Genomic DNA, 20,031 nt, shown 5'->3' on the forward strand with positions numbered 1-20,031 from the left:
ACTAAAATAATTCATCTTCTGTCTTCATACAACACCAGAGAGAAGCTGTTTCTATTAATAATCCTCTCCCACCCCAAGCAGTGTACTCTCAAAGCAATTGGGGTATTCCTAAGCAAGAAAGTGAGAAACGCTGAAGAGGCTCAGCAGAGGAAAATGAAGAATGTATGCAGTTAGAAAGCTCAGAATGCTATCTGTTGGTTTATATTTTCTCTTACCTTCATAAGTTACTTCACAAGTGATTTGGTAGATGTGGAAACGACTGATTTTTTCTACAAGCTGCTGACACCATTTTGGCCTCTACAAACTTCAGTGCCCTCCTTTTGCTCTTTCCAATGCACTCAGATGCTCTTTGCCTTTCTCTGCCTTTAAATCTCTAATATTAAAGCTCCAAACTGCATCCCTCGGGTCACTTGCAGCTCCAGTAGTCTCTGTAGAGAGCTCAAAAAGGGATTTTCTGACCGTGTCTGTTCCCAACAAAACCAGCTGTGCCAGGGTCACAGCAAATGTCTGGGTACTGAGCAGACTGGAGCTGTCTCATAATTAGAGCCTGGCACCCTCTCAAGCATGAATTAAATACCAATGATGAATTTTCATCACTCTTGTGATTCTGTGTATGTAGGTCATATTCCTTCATAACTATTAAACATAAAGCTATTGTGTCCCAGACATATTGTAGTAAGGGGCCCCCCAGCCTCATGCCCTACTAAATGACTATCTATGGGCAAAACATCCAGAAAATCCTTTTTATGTCACCTCATTTCTGCCAGCTATTTTCATCCTAGTAGCTGCACAACCCAACACATCATACCTGTTTTGCTTCCTTTATCTATCCTCCTCCTTTCTCTTAAATTCTTCTGCTCTCCCATCCTCCTCAAGCAAAGCTGGGAAAATCTACCAATCAAGCAGAAGTGTGCTTCATCTTTGTGTGCTTAATCGAGTGCTTGTATGTGAGCTTTTGTTTTGTTCTGAAGTATCTTTGTAAGAATTTTATATACATTTTGCATAAGTGTACCTTGCCTTTAGAAACACGCGCAATGTGCAAATAAAATTTGTGCCAAAACTGTCAAAATGGTAAGAAAAAAAGTTTCAAACTTCCATTGCTATGGCAGTTGGGCAACAGCAACCAGGTCACCGACATGACTAGAAGCTGAAAATGCAACTCAGTAGAATTACCTGGTGTCCAGAGAGAGAAGTACACGTTACACGGTAGTGAGAAGAACTAAAAGGGGTAAATTTTGCCCTGACCCACACAACACGTCTGGTCAAGCTTAGGCTCTTCTCAGAGGCAGGCAGGGACTCTGACAAGCCAGCTCCTAGTTCTCCTTTTTCCAGATGAATTCATCAAATTCTCATTCTTCACTGCAGTAAATATGGAAATTGAAAATACTGAGATAATGGAAACTGGTATTTATCAATTCAGTTACTGATACACAGTGCAGCAGCACATAGAGCTGTAGGGATCACTGAAGCTGCCTTTCCAGCAACTGCTAGAGGAGGCGTTGTGCCTGCAGCAATGCATGCAAGGTAAATTCTGAGAAAATAAATGAGTCACACAACACATTGATTCATTTAGTGTACGGCATTGGCTAAAACCTGATTCAAGGCTGGACTGGAAAAGCAGCTGTTAAAGCACAGGCATGTGACGCAGGCAGCCTGGACTGATGGGGCAAGCCACACAGGTGGGATGGAGCAACAACCAGCAGCCCAGGACAAAATATGACCAAAGCAAAGCACAGTGTCCAGCCCAGAAGCCAGACATAAGACTGTTTAAAGAGATGGTCTAATTTATCATTGAATGTTTATAATAACAAAGGCTGTTGCCTGAAGATTTGTTTTTAAGATCAGCTATGTGCATGCTTGTGATTTTCCCTATCAATTATCCCAGTCTTTTATATGTAAAACTGCCTTCCCTTTAAATTCACTCGGTTACAGGCAGGAGTCAGAAGAAAAGAAGACGCATTTCTGGCTCAGCAAGAATTAAGCACTACAAAAGAGCCAGGACAGTCACTTCCAGGTGCACGTTCTCCATCTGCTAAATAATATTTCAAGGGCTGAAAGATTTTTAGTAAGACAGGTGCTTAGCAAGTTCCCCCAGTACACAAAGGGGGGGCAGAACTTATGCCCCTGAAGTCACAGCCTGGGTGGCAGGAGACACAGTGCTGCACTGTGGCTGTTCTTAATTCTCCAAATATCCATTTGCCCAGATAATCGATTTTCAGAAGTCAGGATGCTGCTGGAGAGCATGGCACACCTATGTCCTCAAAACCAACCAGCACGCCACTGCACTGTGCTTTATCAGCTTGTCAATATTTGAGCAACGTGCTCTATCTTTCACTGTGTCTCCAGAGCAATTTAATTGCCTGAGATCTCTTCACATCAGCCTCTCCCATGCTTGAACACGCTTAGTCTTCCCGTAAAGATACAAATGTTTGCAGATGGGTATCACATGGCTTGTTCATTTCAGCTTCTTCTCATGTTGAATCTCCCATCAGCTCTGTCTTCTGTGTGATGAAGTTCAACATTTCTACATGGCAGCGCTGGACTCCTCATGCTTTAATCCCCATGGTTCCAGGGCACTATGTGGGATGGACAACAGCCAGCCTTGTGCTCCGGCTACACCACAGCTCACTTCTGGCCATCAAGAAACTGAGACCATTAGAATAAAAACCTAACAGCTGCAAAAAGACCATCAGAGACTAAATCAGTGATATACCTAATATCCAAGATTGCTGTAAGTGAGGGGAAGCTTGAGCTGGCAGCACCATGCTGCTGTCAAAGGTGAATGTTGTGGGCTGGATGACCAGGCAGTTTGCCCACATCTCAGTATTCACATTTCTGAGGCTGGTAAGATAGCTCACAACAGGCTCGAGCTATGCAACATGGATAGTTGGAATGTAAACTGGAGTCAAAGTAGCTAACAAAGTAGTATTACAGGCTTACCGAGAGATGTACAAGTACTTAATGCCTGTAAAAACATAAAAGATCACACTCCTATTCAAAATGAAAGAATATCTGGCTGATATTTAATAGCACAAGACAAAAGAAGCAGTGAAACAAAACTAAAGCAGCTTTGCCAGATTTTAGGGAACAGCAGGATGAAACTTCCAGCTGAAAAGTCCAGCTTCAGATACCTGAAAATCTTAAGAAGTTGTCAGTCTGATGCAGAAACTGCAAAATCCCAGGCCCCTTCTGTAGCTCACCCAATATGCTTCATTAAGGGAAATGGTGAGTGACACCTTCTGCTCCAAGCTTTGCTCAATATGTCAGCTTAAGACAAACAACGCCTTGAAAACAGTGCAGCCTGTATTAGGTGTTACATCTCTTCTGTGTGCTGTGTTGATCCTTTTCTGTAGACATTTCTTGCTATTTGATATGCATGAGGTAATCTTTTGGCTTGGCTCTTTTATGTTGCATGCGTGAAGGCAGCTGTGCCAAGCCATTGTGCCAAGAAGGCACTCTGAGTCACTAAGGTCATAAAAACTCATTCAAGTAACAGGCTTTTTCTTCTCTAATATCACAAAGCACATTAGTCCAGACAAGGCTTTCCTGGCTCAATGGCAGATCTTCCAAGGAACAACTCCGAGTTTTTTTATTTAGAATATAGTAAGACTCAGATGCAATGTAGGTGCATGCAGAAGCACTCACGTCAGTATGCACCAGGTCTGGGGATGGCTTGATGCCAAGTGTCAGGTCCTGCATTTTGGTCACAACAACCCCAGGCAACCCTACAGGCTTGGAGAGGTGTGGCTGGAAAGCTGCCTGATGGAAAGGAACCTGGGTGTGCTGACGGACAGTCGGCTGAATATGAGCCAGCAGTGTGCCCAGGTGGCCAAGAAGGCCAATGGCATCCTGGCTTGTATCAGGAATGGTGTAGTGAGCAGGAGTAGGGAAGTCATCCTGCCCTTGTACTCGGCACTGGTGAGGCCTCACCTCGAGTACTGTGTTCAGTTTTGGGCACCTCAGTACAGAAAGGACATGGAGGTACTAGAGCAGGTCCAGAGAAGAGCAACAAGGCTTGTGAAGGGCTTGGCCCTATGAGGAGAAGCTGAGGGAGCTGGGGCTGTTTAGTTTGGGGAAAAGGAGGCTGAGGGGAGACCATACTGCTCTCTTCCAGTACCTGAAAGGTGCTTACAGTGAGAGTGGGGCAGGTCTCTTCTCACTGGTGACAGGTGACAGGATGAGGGGAAATGGCCTCAAGCTGTGCCAAGGTAAGTTTAGGTTGGATGTTAGGAAACACATCCAGGTTGAGTCACTGTCCCTGGATGTGTTTAAGAGCTGTTTGGATGTGGTACTCAGAGATATGATTTAACAGAGGGTTGTTAGGGTATTGTGGTTAGGCTGAGGTTGGACTTGATGATCTTTGAGGTCTTTTCCCACCTGAGTAATTCTATGATTCTATGATGGCTCCTTGCAGAAGCTAACTCTTTCCAGTGACGTTGGCAGTGCTCTCTGAAGTAGTAACACTGCATACATTTTTTCCTAAGAAACGATAAATGTATTTATCTTCCTTGATTTGCAGATGTTTCTACTTTTCGCAGCGTGCACAGATTTTGTTCCAGGAGAGGAAACAGATGGTAGCTGTGACAATGGCACCTTTCCAAGGTGGAAAGAAACCATTCTTGAGGCTACCATAAGCTTATGGCTGGAACTCCCAGTTCTGTGCAGTCTGTTGGTGTGAACTGGATGTCACTGTCACTGCAAAGCTTCCAAACTCAGAGATGACGCAAATATGAGTAGCAGCAAAAAAAGCTTGTCCCTTAATGAAGTTTCTCCATTTGTCCAAGCCCTCAGCAAACAGCCACCTCATGTAGTCGTACAGTTAATGCACAAGAAAGAACTGTGGCCAATGAAGAGAAATGATTTAAAATATATATATACACCAATAGTCCAAAAATAAAAGTTCAGATGTAAAAACAAACCAACAAAGCAACAACTACAACAACAAAAAACACCCATCCTTGGTAGGAACAGAGAATTTCTTCAGATCCCTTCTGTCTTAAGGAATGACCAGAAAGCCACTTGATAGAAGGGAAGTGACTGTAAAGACTGAGGATCAGACGTGGGAAAAACAAAAGAAGATGCCATGGGAGCACATTATTTGCTGCATGAAGAGGGATAGGTACAAAGTTATTTTGAACTGTGCAGCAAAAGGAGTCCGAGAAGGAATATGATGAACAAGGAAGATGACACTTTACAGCTAAAGAGCAGGAAACATGACCTTAATAGCTAAATTTGGCCAGAAGCACTTTATAGGAGTATCTGTGAAATTTTGGGGGATAAAGTGAGGGTGAAAGCTGAGAAATAGTCAGGAAATCTGAGGAATGTTTCATCAAATGTTGCTGTGAAAGGCACTCGTGGGATCCTGTGAGAGATCCACATGGACATGAGAGGCCAAGGAGCACTACCAGAGGCTGGGAGGGCAACTACATCAGTTTAGGAAGAGCAGAAGGAGCATGAGGACTCCCGAGTGAAGTGCTGGTGTGACGATGTTGGACGAGAAGCAAAAAGGCTGTGTCAGATGTGGATGGGCACATGGGACTTCCTAGGGGGCAAGGAGCCAGAGGTAGAGAGGCCGGTGTGGAAAAAATGAGCTGCAACCTAGGTTTCCCACACCTAACTGGAGGCATTCAAGAGGTGCTGAATTAGGAGCTGAGTTGCATCAGGCCACTCCCAGTCAAGGGACAGATGCATGCACCTCAGAATGACCTGCCTCCTGTAACCAAGCCTAAGCTTTAGGGGAATTCCTCTTTTAACCTATGTGCCGTAGATGTCTAAGGCTACCTGAGATGAATCCGAGCCTTTCTGCTGAGGGAACTGCTCTAAGAAAGAAGTGTTTTGTCCTCCACTCCATGAAAGGAGAGAATCCTTTTTTAAAGGGAAGACTTGGACTAGATGATCTTGGAGGTCTTTTCCAAACTTGGTGATTCTATAATCCCCTGAGGCCTGAAGGTGACTAGCAGAGCTACGAGGCAGTAGCGGAACCTCTGCATTACAATTGCTTGTGAGCCCGCAGCGAGTGATAAACAGGCTTGGAAAAAACCCGCATGTGACCATCGGCTGTGAGGGAAATCTAACTGCTTACAAAGGGCTTCTGAGTCAACAGAAAGACAGTGGTGGAGCCAGAGAGCAAGCAATTTAACCCAAGGATAGAGTGGAGTGCAAGAAAATGAGAGTGCTTCAGAGAAAAAGGCTAAGGAACCCAAGAGGAACAAGAACAAAAACCAGACCAAATCAAACAAAGAAGTCAAGAGAGATGCAAACTGAAACAGAGCTATAAATAAACGAGACAGACCTATAAATAAAACCACTCGCTGTAGAAAAGTAACGAGAAGTGCCTTTGGTAGGGAATCCCCATGCAGGGATTAGAGAGAGGGAGAAAGAAGTGGGATAGAAAGCAGCTAACCCACACGATCATGAAACCAGAAGCAAAAGGAAAAAAGAAAGAAAGAAAGAAAGAAAGAAAGAAAGAAAGAAAGAAAGAAAGAAAGAAAGAAAGAAAGAAAGAAAGAAAGAAAGAAAGAAAGAAAGAAAGAAAGAAAGAAAGAAAGAAAGAAAGAAAGAAAGAAAGAAAGAAAGAAAGAAAGAAAGAAAGAAAGAAAGAAAGAAAGAAAGAAAGAAAGAAAGAAAGAAAAGCTGTTTTTTTTTTGGGAAAATATGCAAGCTTAGCAAGCTAAAGATCAGCACACAGTCAGAGTCTGCCGGCAAGCGTGAAAATAGCATTCAATAGCACTGGTGGCTCACATGAAGGTCACGGTGCATGTAGGTCTGCACAGTGCGGCAATGGGGCTGTGTATCACTGCCCAGTGCTGGAATACCTGGTGAGCATCTGCAGCTGAAAAACTACAGCAACAATGTTAAAGGAGTGAAAAAATACAGCTTGAGTTATTAAAACGCAAATGGCAGTTTGCCCCAGCAAATATCAGACAGACTTTCTTTTTACTTACAGAGACTTGAAAAAAATCAGTACAAGCAATAATACAAATATCCAAACATTTAATAAAGAAAAAGAAAATAGAATTTATGGTGACTGTAACTTGTAATCTAATGTTTGTTTTCATCAGATCAAGCTTTGCTTCTCCCCCTCAAAAAATTATATTCAGAAGGCAGAAAACCTGCTTCCTCTACCCAGGGATAACAGTGCTGCTGACCTGCCCATTCCACATTTCCCATTGAATCCATCTGCTCAGTGGGCTATAGCATCAGCCATCTTGCTAATTATCTCCTTGTAACACATGGAAATTGCTGAAAATTTCCTCCTTAGTAAACAGAGGTTCAAGGAAATGAGCAGAAAAATGCCAAGTTTTGGTACTGCAGGGAATAATGCCCTGAATGCTCTGTTCAAGCAAAATGCCAGTTTGCCTCAGATGACAAGGAGATAAGCAAGGCTTCCAACATCTGCCAGCAGCTTAAGAATAAAGGGCAAAAGAAGCAGTTTCAAAGGAGGCAGAACCCAGATCTCTTCTCTTTCAGGGTAACTTTCTATCCTGAAACGTGTTTGCAATTCTGCAAGAGCAACGGCCAGGATGATACACCCAGGTCCCTTCACAGGTCACCTTACTATACGCTGCTGCTCGCTTCTAGGTTGGAACACAAAAGCATTCACATTTTCAAGTAAATCTCTCAGAAATCATCATAAAAGCACTGCTAGCAACTCCGTTGCCAGTTCTTAATCCATTCAGATGCAAACCTAAACTATGATTAATGTATTCAACTCTTCATTCTCATGAAAGAGCAATTTACATCCACCTGAAATACTGGTTGCAGTGCCTCGCAGTTAGCCGGGCTTTGCACTGCTTCCTGTTAGGCTCCTTCTGCTAGGCAAATCTGTAGTCCCCCCCCACCGGCCCGGCTTCTCGGCTCCAGCTGAATCAGATAAAAAAGGAATCGAGAGCCATTGAGAGTATCTGACTGGGCAAGCAGTGACTGAAAGTAATCCAGAGGACTGAGCCTCGTGAATAGCCAAGTGCTAGAAATGCTAATTAGTGCCAATACAAACAGAAGTTTAACCCTGTGACAAAACATTTTCTTTCCTATTAATGAGAACATGCACGCAGGATTTTCTGTAAATCCTATAAAATCACTAACAGCAGCAAGGCAACATATTATTTAAGAGCAGCAGCTCCTCCTACCAGTGCACTGGGAAACCGCATTTAATCTTTGCATCAATTCTTCTAAGGCCATTTCTTCAGTGTGCAGCCAGCATCTCATTCTCTGATGAAACAAAAAGAATCCACAGCAAACATGTTCCCTCTGCTCCAAGAAAGAAGGGAGGAAAAAAAAAAACAGCAACAAAAAAAGCGCCCAAACCAAAGCAGGCAGCACTACAGCAGTGCTTCGCAGCCCTGCATTTCAATGACTCCCCTGTGCTCCCCGGGTGAAGGTGGGAGCCCGCGCTCTCTCCTGGGCGAGGCGGGTGCTGCTGGAAGCCGGAGCCGTGCCTGCTGAATCCAGCAGAACCACTTGGGACGTCTCTCTCCTCCTCTGAGCAGGGGTTTGCCCGCAGCGGAGCCCTCAGACGCCACGATCAACGCGAAGCAGTGACGAGCAGCTTGCTTGCACGCTCGATGCCAGCCTGCTGCGTGCGTGGGGAAGGACTGTGCTGGATCGACAGCACGTTAAGGAACCGGAGAGAAGCAGTAGATTGCATGAAGCCCTGGCCTCGTCCTTACGTGAGCGTTCTGCCTCTTGCTACCTCCTTGTCAGCTTGCTGCAGGCTAAATTGCTCTGGAGTAAAATTCCTCCCCACTGACAATGTCAAAGCCGTTCCGCTGCTGTTTGCCTGTGCTTTCACGCTCCGTTTGAAGGGTTCGTTTTTGAGGGCACAGGACTCCGAATTTCCTTCAAGTGCTGTATCCCAACCATCTTTTGGACTAGTTGGAGGAGCTGGGCTGCTTAAATGCTGAAAAGCAGCTGTCTCCAGAACTGCACTCCAGGAAGGGGTTCTAGCACCTTAAGTACCTAAAGCCTTTGAGTTTTAGCTTCTGGATATGTGAAGTATCTCCTATGGGGCATCTGGGGCACACACCACAGAGCTGTCCCAGTTACACAGGGCAGGGAAGCCTATCAACCAATACACCTCCACTGGCTCTCTGTGCTTTAGGGACAAAAAGAAGCCAGTACAACTCCTTGTAATGGGTTTTCACTGCTTTCACAAAGGCTATTTGACCCCTTTCAAACCATGAGGCCATTTAATGCTTCCCCTTATCAGGGTTATCTCAATGCCTATTAAATCTCATTGCTGTCATCTTTTTCTTGATGTCCAGCTGCATTTTCCTAGTATTGTACTCAAACTATTGGCTTTAGCTACACCCTCTTATATTTTAGCCATCAAATAAATAAGAAAGGTTATAGCATCATAGAATCATAGAATCATAGAATTACTCAGTTTGGAAAATACCTTGAAGATCATCAAGTCCAACCGCAGCCTAACCAGTAGCCTATCTCTAAAACACAAACAAACAAACAAACAACAACAACAACAACAACAACCCTCTGCTAAATCATATCCCTGAGTACCACATCCAAATGGCTCTTAAACACATCCAGGGATGGCGATTCAACCACCTCCCTGGGGAGCCCATTCCAGTACCTAACTACCCTTTCTGTAAAGAAGTTCTTCCTAATATCCAACCTAAACTTGCCCTGGCGCAACTTGAGGCCATTTCCCCTCGGCCTGTCGCATGTCACTAGTGAGAAGAGACCTGCCCCACTCTCACTGTAAGAACCTCTTCTCTCTGTAAGAAGAGAGCGATAAGGCTCCCCTCAGCCTCCTCTTCCTCAGACTAAACAGCCCCAGCTTCCTTAGCCTCTCCTCATAGGGCTGATTCTCCAAGCCCTTAACAAGCCTCATCATAGAATATCCCAACTTGGAAAGGACCCATAAGGATCAACAAGGCCAACTCCCAGCTCCACACAGGACCACCCAAACATCAGGCCATATGTTTGAGAGCACTGTCCAAATGCTCCTTGAACTCTAGCAGATTGGAGTCTTGACCACCACCATGGGCAGCCTGTTCCAGGGCCCGACCACCCTCTGGTGTAGAACCTTTTCCTGACATCTCATATACTTAAAAAGGATATCGCTGTGTTACTTGAGATAAAGCTTCTTTTCTACACATTGCACAGAGCAGCCAAAAAGCAGCAGTCCTTCCTGGGAACACATGTGGATAGTTACAACTATTTGTCTATTCCTTTCAATAGTAACTACCAAATATTTATTGAACACCAACAGGGACGGTGACTCCACCCCCTCCCTGGGCAGCCCGTGTCAGTGTCTCTCCACTCTTTCTGAAAAGAAATTATTCCTAATATCCAACTTGAACCTCCTCAGTGCAACCTGAGGCCATTTCCTTTCATCCGATTTCTGTTACCTGTTAGAAGAGGCCAACCCCCAGTTCAATCGCCACTTCATCATTTGTCAATGAATTCCAAAACATAACAACATTCAGCATGAAAAACTGCTTTTGTTCAAATCACCTTCCTGGAATTTTTCTGGGTGCCCCAGTTTGCCTTTTGTGAAGCAGTGGAAAAAATAAAAAAAACAACAAACCACCACAGGAAATCAACACTGGCTATTCACTTTCCCAAGCCATTCATGACCATACAGACCTCCACTGTAGGTGATATTATGTCCCTTCCAATTGTCTGTTTTCCAGACAGAAAATTTCCTGCACTAATTAGTTCCTATTTGCACAAAAGCAATTCCATACTTGTGGCTGTCTTTGACACGTTTGCATAGCCTAATTCTAGTGAAAGCAAGTGAACAAAACAAGACATAGGACTCAAGAAGCTGTCACAGCACGGGTTATGTGGTGCCATAAAGATGTTGTTCCCTGTTTCCCTCGCAGTGCCTCTCAATGTGCTCTTTGCCTTTCTGACCAACACTGAATGCTGACTGAGCTGCTGCTGTTTGCAGGGCCCACAGTGAGCCCAGATCTCCTGCTGAGGATGACAGCTAACTCAGAAATACTGTTGGCTTTTTTCTAGTGTATGAGTTTGGACGAACAGTTGATTTCAGCCACCATGCTTCTCGGTGACTGAGCATCACAAATCAATTCTCTATTTGTTTGCAATCACCATTGAATTTGATTATGTTGAAGAACTTCTTACATTAGCAAATTTTGTTTTTCTGTGCTTCATTTCTATTCTCAGCTCAGTTATGAATATGCTGAATAGCTGAAGCTCATGCAGAAATCCCTCCTTTATTCCACCAGTAATGCCCCCCACTCCTAACAGAAAGTCAATCATCCAAAGCAACTCTGTTTCCTACTTACTATACTTTTTTGAAATACTACTAATCCTCAAGTGGGCTTCCATTTTAACCCATAGGAGTTTAGTTTCCCCAAGAGCTTATTTGCTGCTACAGAATGCAGTTTGCAGAATATTAAATGCAACTACAGGAAATTAAAACACTTCTGGTTCTCCTCAGCACTTTGCATATGCTCTGACCCGCCACTTGCAAAGGAAATAGGCAGAGTAGTTATGCCCACCCAGGTAAATCCCCTGCCTCACATCCCATACTGCTTTCTGGTAATACAGCGTTCAGCATCAGATTGGCAAACCAGCCATGTTCTTTCCTGCTTGGGCTCAACACAGCATGTCATGGAACAGTGCAGAATGTGGAAGCATGGAAGCTACAGGCATCCACCTAAAGCAGGGCAGATGCAGACAGACTTACCTAACCTGGACCCAGGCAGAGCAGGACGAGACCCATTTTCCTGACTCATATCCTTACAGGTCCTACAAAGAACTGGCACATGCACCCAGTGCACCAGAGCAACACTGAACCCTCGCATTAAATAAAAGGAAGTGAAAGAGGAAACAGGACAGTCGATATGAGAGATCCAAGTAGAAAATGCATTTTTAACATTTCAGACTCCTTCTGGCACCATTTCTTCCTCCATGTAGCAAAGGAAATTTTCCTTTTATTTTTCTGAATGACTTGAGTTCTCTTGGTAATCAGCCCAGTAAGGCTTTATTATGTAAAGCATCTGGGATTTGAAACTGGGATTCATAAGCAGAGATGGCAGTATTCAGTTTCTGGCAACACCTCGCTCTTCCACAGGAACAAAATTGTTCCTAGATTCACAATTTGGAGGAATACAGAGGACTTCCCATTGTATAAGCCTTTGCTTAAAATACACACAGGAAGGAAAAGTACTGAAAGCTTTCTCAAAAACATGATCCTCCAGTATTCATACAAAGCTGGAGTGTGGGTAAGGTTCATAGAAGAACATGGGATAAAGAACCCGTTGATGTGTATGAGCTTTTAACAACAGTACTCCACCAGAATTACACCTTGTTTACTAACGTATTCATTTATTGAACCTCTATCTGGCTCAGTATTGGATCACAGTATTCTCCTGAAGAAGCTGGCAGCCCATGGCTTGGACAGGTACACTCTGCTTAGCAAAGAACTGGCTGGATGTCCCAGAGAATTGTGGTGAATGGAATTAAATCCAGTTGGCAACCGGTCACAAGTGGCATTCCCCATGAGTCACCATAGGGGCCTGTCTTGTTCAGCATCTTTATTGATGACCTGGATGAAGGCATCGAGAGCACCCTCAGTGACTTTGCAGGTGACACCAAGTTGACATGAAGTGTCAGTATGCCTGGGGGTGGGAAGGTCCTTCAGAGGGATTTGGACAGGCTGGATCACTTGGCTGAGGCCAGTGGGAGGAAGTTCAATACACCCAAGTGTCAGATTCCTTTGGCCACAACAATGCCCCACAGGCAATGCTACAGGCTTGGGGCAGACAGGCTGGAAGACTGTGTGGAGGAAATGGGTCTGGGAGTGCTGGTCCATTCCTGACTGAACATGAGTCAGAGGTCTGCCCAGGTGACCAAGAAGGCCAACGGCATCCTGGTTTGTATCAGAATTAGTGTTGCCAGCAGGAACGGGGAAGTGATTTTTTCTCTGTACTCAGCTCTGTTGAGGTCTCATCATGAGCACTGTGATGAGTTCTGGGCCCCTCGCTACAAGAAAGACATTGAGGCCTTGAAGCAAGTCAAGAGCAAGACAATGAAGCCATGAAGAGTCTGGAGCACAGGCCTTACGGGGAGCAGCTGAGGGAACTGGGATTGTTCAGTCTGGAGAAGAGGAAGCCCAGGGGAGACCTTATTGCTCTCTACCACTAGCAGAAAGAGGTTGTGGGGAAGGTGGGAGTCAGCCTCCTTTCTCACATAACTAGTGATAGGAGTAGAGGGAAAGGCCTCAAGTTGTGTCAGGGCAGGGTCAGATTGGATATTAGGAAAAATTTATTCTGCAGAAGAGTAGTCAGGTGCCGGAACAGGCTGCCCAGGGAGGAGGTGAAATCATCATCCCTGGAGGTGGTCAAGAAACATTTAAATGCATGAGCAAGGAACAAGGTATAACAGGCAAATGGTTGATGGTAGGACTGAATGATCTTGGAGGTCTTTCACAACTTTGGTGATTCTGTGACTATGTTTCCGTGAAATTGACCCAGAAAATACTTTTCTGTCATGCTGGTTTTTTTTTCTAAAGTAAATGTGTGGTGAGGAATCACAAAATTAATTTCTCCTGAAGAAAATCTTCCCAATATTTTATAAAGCTCAAATATTTTAAGGTTCAAAATCCTCCAAATCCTTAATTTTGTGTGTGTTCAGATTTGGAGTTTTAAGAAAATCCAAATTTTTCTACATGCCCTACTTTATAAAATCACTGTTTCAAAAGAACAGGCCGTGCACATACAAGTTTATTAGCTCTGCCATTCAAGGGTCAGGGCTAATTTAAAACGTTCTCAGCAAATGACTGTAATGAGATGTGATATGGAGCTGTCACTTATAATTGTTAATTTCACATACAGTCAGTAATCTAAAAAGTGTTCAGAAGAAAAAAGGTAGGATATTTCCAGGACCATTCAATTTGATTCCACAGAATAAATTTGAAGTGCTTGCCCTTGAGGTACAGGCTGACAAGTTGCATCAGAGAGAAAGGACAGAGTAAAAGGACGTCAGCTTCAATTCTAAACTTCCTTTAGTAATGGAAGTATCCAAAACTGAGTCTGCCTTTTCCCCACTTTCACAGCTTTAAAAACATAGCATTCATTGGAGCTATGGAGTCACAGGGAATTCTTCCCTTTATCAGAAAAGCCAGTAGTGGACTGGACAGAGAAGGCACCCAGGATATGGGATAGTCCAGTTTATGAGAGGCCTGGCTGATCTCAGGCCCAAATGTCAGCACTAAATTTCAGGTCCTTTGCTTACCATTTCTCAAGTTCTTCAAGTTTTCTTTCTGCAAAGTTTCGCTGCCAGATTTCTTATTAGATCAGTTTCAATATGATAAAAATGACTTGCTCCTTCAGCTTTCAGGTCACCAACACAGAGGCTCAGTGCAGTCATGTCATATTTCTAATGCAATTCAACCACTTGCGTTTACTTATCAGATCTAACTACTACATCAAGGTTCAGATATAGAATTACTGTTTCCCCAAACACCAATAGCTGAATGCGTACAAAGACAGACATAGAACTCAGATATGCCAAACTATAATGCTATTTTTGATCCAGTTCCAGTCAGTTGTTACTTATAATAATATAGAAAAAAAAGTCATGGAAACAAAACAAAACAATCAGAAGTACATAAAGGAAATAAAAGGAAAAATACACAAGGCTGTCAGACACATAAGAGAAAGCATCTCATGTTATTTCATTGAACACAGTCATATATTTGTCACAACACACAGTGCTTAAACACAACTGCTGTCAGAACAGTAGGCCTCGGAGAGATTTCAAGGAACAAAAGAATTATTGTATCACTGCATTATTTAAAAGCTGTGATTGCAAAGGGCAGCATGTAGAGGAAACTTGAGGATGCCAGACAGCTTGCACTGGAAAGCAGTAATATGTACAAAAGGAAAAGAGTTATTTTCACTCCCTAGTGATAGCTCTGCATTAGCACCATTCTAGGAGCCATTTACTTCCTTCAAGACCTTGACTGACCTTAGAAGAAACAAACACGCATTAACAAAAAAGTCACCTTGGTATCCTTGGTCTTTAATACAGTTGGATCTGCCACTGTTAGGAATGCCTTTGACGAAGGTAAAAATATCAAAATCAACAAGTAACTTCAATAGCAGTGCTATTTGGGGTAAAAATAAAAGAAATGCATGAAACAAACCAAACAAACAACCCACCCTATCAAATAATGCTTACAATGGTGTTATCAAATACAGAAGTCAGATACTGTTTAACTATCCAAGAGCTCTGAATTACACAATGTTATCTGTGAAAACGGTTACCATATTTCATCTCTCTAAATACCCAATTTCTTTTTGCTGCCACATGAAGCAAAGTGAATGGAGCATCGGGTTTTTAGCAGAAGTATGGGAAGAGAGCACAGACAAAAAGCTTTGAAAAAGTGATAGTAGTTATTATATGGCTCGACTTTGATTTTCCTGCTTTCATGGGATTAGGCAGTGAGCTGATCAAGGAACTGCACTGCTTGCTTTGCAACAGAATAAATATTTTTGTAGTTGTTTTCTAGCTTTTTAAATGTCAACAAGGAGATGAAGCACGGGATTTGCAAGACAGACCATGAATAAAAGATGATATACAAATAATTCTTCTACACTTTTCCTACCTGTGCTCCTGCCTTTTGCAATTAAAACTAAAGACCAGTTTCTCATGGAAAAGACAGTGCATCTACCCACTCGTACCTCCCTAATCCTCCAGAAGTCTTACTTTGTATAGAGAGCACACCAACAACTCTTTGTTAATATCAGTAACTTGGAGCACCCAAAGGAAATAGTAATAAAAGAAGATCCATGAATACTTCACTTCAAGTGAAGTGATGACACACTGGAACAGGTTGCCCAAGGAGGCTGTGGATGCCCCATCCCTGGAGGCATTCAAGGCCAGGCTGGATGTGGCTCTGCGCTACCTGGTCTGGTGGTTGGTGACCCTGCACATAGCAAGGGGTTGAAACTAGATGATCATCGTGGTCCTTTTCAACCCAGGCCATTTTATGGCTCTAGAATTCTAGAGAGATTTCTTTAAAAAGATATACCTCAGCCAAGACAGACAGCATTATCTGCTGGAGGTAGCAAACACAGCAAGGTCTTAGAAACAGAGACTGATGAATACAAACAAGTAAACTCCTGAATGCGAAGGACATAATACCTAAGTTTACATATAATTTTACATGGGCAGATGCCTTCTTTTAGAGAGAAAAATAGTTTTATTGGATACCATAGAAACTATTTTAGAATTGGAATCACTGCCAGATGTCTCTGTAATATTTGCCAAGCTACAGCCAATGTTTTGTCAACACGGGTTAAAATCTTTCTTCCATATATCACAGACTTCTTAGTGCTGCATGTTACTTTTCCAGTACATTTGGAAAACCTTTTTACTAACAGAAAACAGTCCCAGATATGACTTCTGTCACACATACCTGTGACTCAGTTACTCACATAAAGCTGCATTAAAGAAACCGGTCAAAAACAATTCTTATTTAATGCTTTTTTAACATAACTCCTCTTTCACAAAATACAATAGTGCAAATAAAAGTTTTAAATTCTTCCTGATATAATTACACAAACCACACTGTTGCACAGATTTGTTTTTGGCTTGAACAGTTGAAGCTCATCACATGTACCACAGCAATATCCTAACACAACACATGAAATCATACTCCTGTCACAGCCAGAACGAAAATGCTCTTCTGAGAGAACGCATACATGGACCCCACACTGAATTTATTAAATAAAATACAAACAAAGCCAGTGTCTTGCCAAAGTTGTACCATGAGGCAAATGTACTAGCAATTATTTTCAGCAGCACACTGATCACCAAAATCCAGCTAAGACTGCAACAGTTTGCAGACAATAGCATTAAGCTTAAAAGGTTAGACTAAAATTAAGTGTGCAGTGAACTAGATGCTATAGAATATATATACACACACACACTGTCCATTTTTACTTCTGTAAATACCAACCTTGCTTATTCTTCTGTCCAAAATCCAATGCGTGCAGCCCATCTCCCTTGATTATGTGTTTTATGCAAGAGAAGCATAGATGACACAGCATTTGAGAAACAAATGTAGTAATAATGTCCAAGTGCACACATCAAACTCTTCTCAAATGCAGTAAAAAGGACAGACTCAATGCAGTGCGTTTTGCTTTTGCAGTGAATTTGTTTCCAAGGAAACCAATAGCTGCAGATGTTTTCCAATGTAATTGCAAAAGAAAATTCAACAGTGCTGATCACTTGTTTATTTAGTAATTTATTCACGCATTTATTCTATTCAGTATCATATTATTCTTCAGCCTCTGTTAGAAGACCAGAATTAATATGTGTTTTGGTTTTTTTCCCCTCCACATATAATCTTACTGAACCGGTGTTACTAAAGGAAATGCGCTACCTATAAATCTTTTCCTCTATATCCTCTTTTAATGTCCTATAGTGATCAGCTTCCCCTGATCCTTCTCCTTCAGTAAGAGCAAGCAAAAAACACCCTCACGTCATGGGTTTTCATTCTAAAAAGTGCTCTAACAACCTGGCAATACCCCAAGCTTCCAAGGAACAACATCGACCCAAAGAGGCTGCAGGAATGCTAATTCTAACCATGTGGAATAGATTTGCAAAATTGTACCATGCTATGGAGATATCACCATGGCCAACACGATTTAGGCTTCTTAGGATGAGAGTATAAAATATTAAGTAAAACCATAACAGAGATGCAGGCTAGAAAATCACTTTTGTTGCACAGGACATTAAAACTCACTACTACGTACATCTCTTTCTTGTCATTTATGTAGAAGGTTCCCAAGCTGATATATATAAATGAAAAAAACCTACAGACATTGCATCTTTTGCAAATTTAGACCTCCTTTGTCCACATAAAATACTAGAATATTTACCATACCTCCTCTTTCAGAGTTGGTGATTCAACAGCAACATCTACTGGACATGAAGGGGCAAGATACAGTGTATTTGAAGAGATTGAAGAGCCAGACTCAGAAGCAAAAAATACGTACAGCATCTATCTTTACATACTTTTATGTACTTTTGCATAACCTGAGCTGAAAAAACTGAAGATTTACACATGAATTTGGTCTATATTTACCACTCCAACAACAAAACAAACCCAGTATGAAGTTGGATAAAAATAGCAGTGACTTACCATTGCCATCTGGAGACCAGATATTTTTATTACATCTTTGAGGGATATTAGATATGCTGTGCTAACAGAACCAGTGATGGGAATTTTGCCAGCAGAAGTGTGCAAACAGCCTTCAAGTTCATGCAGCAAAGCTTATTACACCCCCCCCTTTTGCTCTTTAAATCTGTTTTTCCTAGTCATTAAACATTTTTTCCTGATTAAAAAAAAAAAAAATAAGTAAAAAGCAGTAACTAATAACTAGCCAGCTCAGACCTCAGACTGCACAAAAGTTCTTGAAAGCATCATTATTACACATGAACTTATTAAAAGCTAAAGACAAAGATCAACAAGGATTTTGGACTTGTGATGCCCAGCACTGGCCTTCTGTAATGACATCCACTCATTCAAACTTGGTATCTAAACTTCTTAACAGAAACACATGTAGATTTGAGGCTTTGTGGAAGACAAAACAATCTATACTTCTATTGAGGGCAGTGGTCACAGCACTGAAATTCAAGGAGTGTGTGGATAATGTTCAGAGACACGGGGTTTGAATTTTGGGTTTATCTGTGTAGAGCCAGTATACGGTCCCTATAATAGAGAAGTCCCTTCCAACTTGGCATGTTCCATGAATCTGTAGGTCTCACTTTCCTGTTGCCCACTCTGATCCAGTGATCAAGTCCTGCCTCTTGAGAAGCTCACTGAGGTGCACACCAGGCATCTGTAGCAGCCCAAGAGGCTGAAGAACACAACTCACACCAACCTTCTCAAGAGGGCAGCAGCTCTGGGAAAACTCAAAGGTGTCAACCTGAAGGAGCTCAGCCCTTACCAGAAAGAACATCACAGGAATTACTAAGAGACTGGGGATCATCTCCTTGAACTTGAATGCCTGAATACCACCGAGGTTCTGCGAGCACCAATGCTGTTCCTTCCTGCACTCTGCTGAGCAGCATCCTCTTCTGAAGCACAAAGAACAAAACTCCCTGCTGGAGCCCTCCAGGTTGCAAAAAAATACCAGGAGAATAACTTTCTCACTCAATCCAGGGCTGGTTGCACACACATTATGATACTAGAATCCCATTTATAGCTTTCTTATGAAAATATATTTCATAGCAGTGAAAAGAGCAGGCACAGCCAACTCCTGTGAAATGAAGTGCTCCATACATTATACCGCACTGCTGTTCAGAGCTGGAATTAGGCCAATGGACAGCAAATTTCTATGAAAAACATTAGGATGGTATATATGTTTTAAAACAAGAGGTGTTCCACAACTTAAGTAATTATAGGGAGGGCAAAAAAAGAAGAAATATGACTTCTTCAACATGCGTAATGGGGTATTTCTGCAGATTTATCCCCCCACTCCTCTAGCTCTGAAAGAACAACCAACTCTCCTCAGTGCATACAATGTCAGAGGGAGATGCTTCAGGCTACATTAAGAGAGTAGATTCTGTTTCTAAGCGCACTAGCCATGGTCCAACTGGATTTTGTTTTGCAACCCCTTGCATCGCTATGAAGGTCCCCCCAGTAGCTTCTCTGCACATACACAACCTCATGCATGTACCCACACACCTTACTGCAAATTGTAGCTGCTGGTAAGGCTGCCTAGCTTTTCAAGAACCATTCCTCAACCTCCCAGAAACCATAGCAGAAGTGATATGTGGTTTCTCTGGAAGCTTCGCCTTTTAGACTGGTCTCCTTGGCAGCAGTTAATCCTAGATTATTTTCTGCTGCTGTTTTCTTACAAGGAAACAGAGTCCATCCATCATTTTCATTGTAGCTGTTCTACCCCAAGGTGATACCTCAGTGGAAGGCACACGTGCAACCGGGCTATGGCATACACAGTAATTAGCAAAAGCACATTTCCCCAAATAAGCTTCTGCAAAAGAGGTCACGCCAATCTGATAGCA

The 20,031-nt window shown here is 42.7% G+C and overlaps 1 protein-coding gene across 12 annotated transcripts in view; it reads right to left on the reverse strand.

Annotated features, from left to right (window-relative positions):
* The window catches only part of MCF2L (MCF.2 cell line derived transforming sequence like), a 143,174-nt gene that overhangs the window by 107,868 nt on the left and 15,275 nt on the right, over positions 1-20,031 (reverse strand). For 3 of the 12 annotated variants that reach the window (XM_072341279.1, XM_072341253.1, XM_072341225.1), the window contains exon 1: positions 16,958-17,121. The exons of 4 other annotated variants lie outside the window; for them this stretch is intronic. In XM_072341279.1, coding sequence (XP_072197380.1) covers positions 16,958-17,048 — 91 coding nt within the window. In that variant the 5' untranslated portion in view covers positions 17,049-17,121. Of the gene's footprint in view, positions 1-1,173; positions 1,360-6,741; positions 6,841-8,129; positions 8,594-16,957; positions 17,501-20,031 lie in introns of those variants that run through there. 5 more of the 12 variants (XM_072341289.1, XM_072341235.1, XM_072341319.1 and 2 more) reach the window with 4 other exon arrangements.

The sequence above is a fragment of the Excalfactoria chinensis genome, chromosome 1 (genome assembly GCF_039878825.1).
Source record: "Excalfactoria chinensis isolate bCotChi1 chromosome 1, bCotChi1.hap2, whole genome shotgun sequence".
In the NCBI taxonomy this organism is placed as follows: Eukaryota; Metazoa; Chordata; class Aves; order Galliformes; family Phasianidae; genus Excalfactoria; species Excalfactoria chinensis.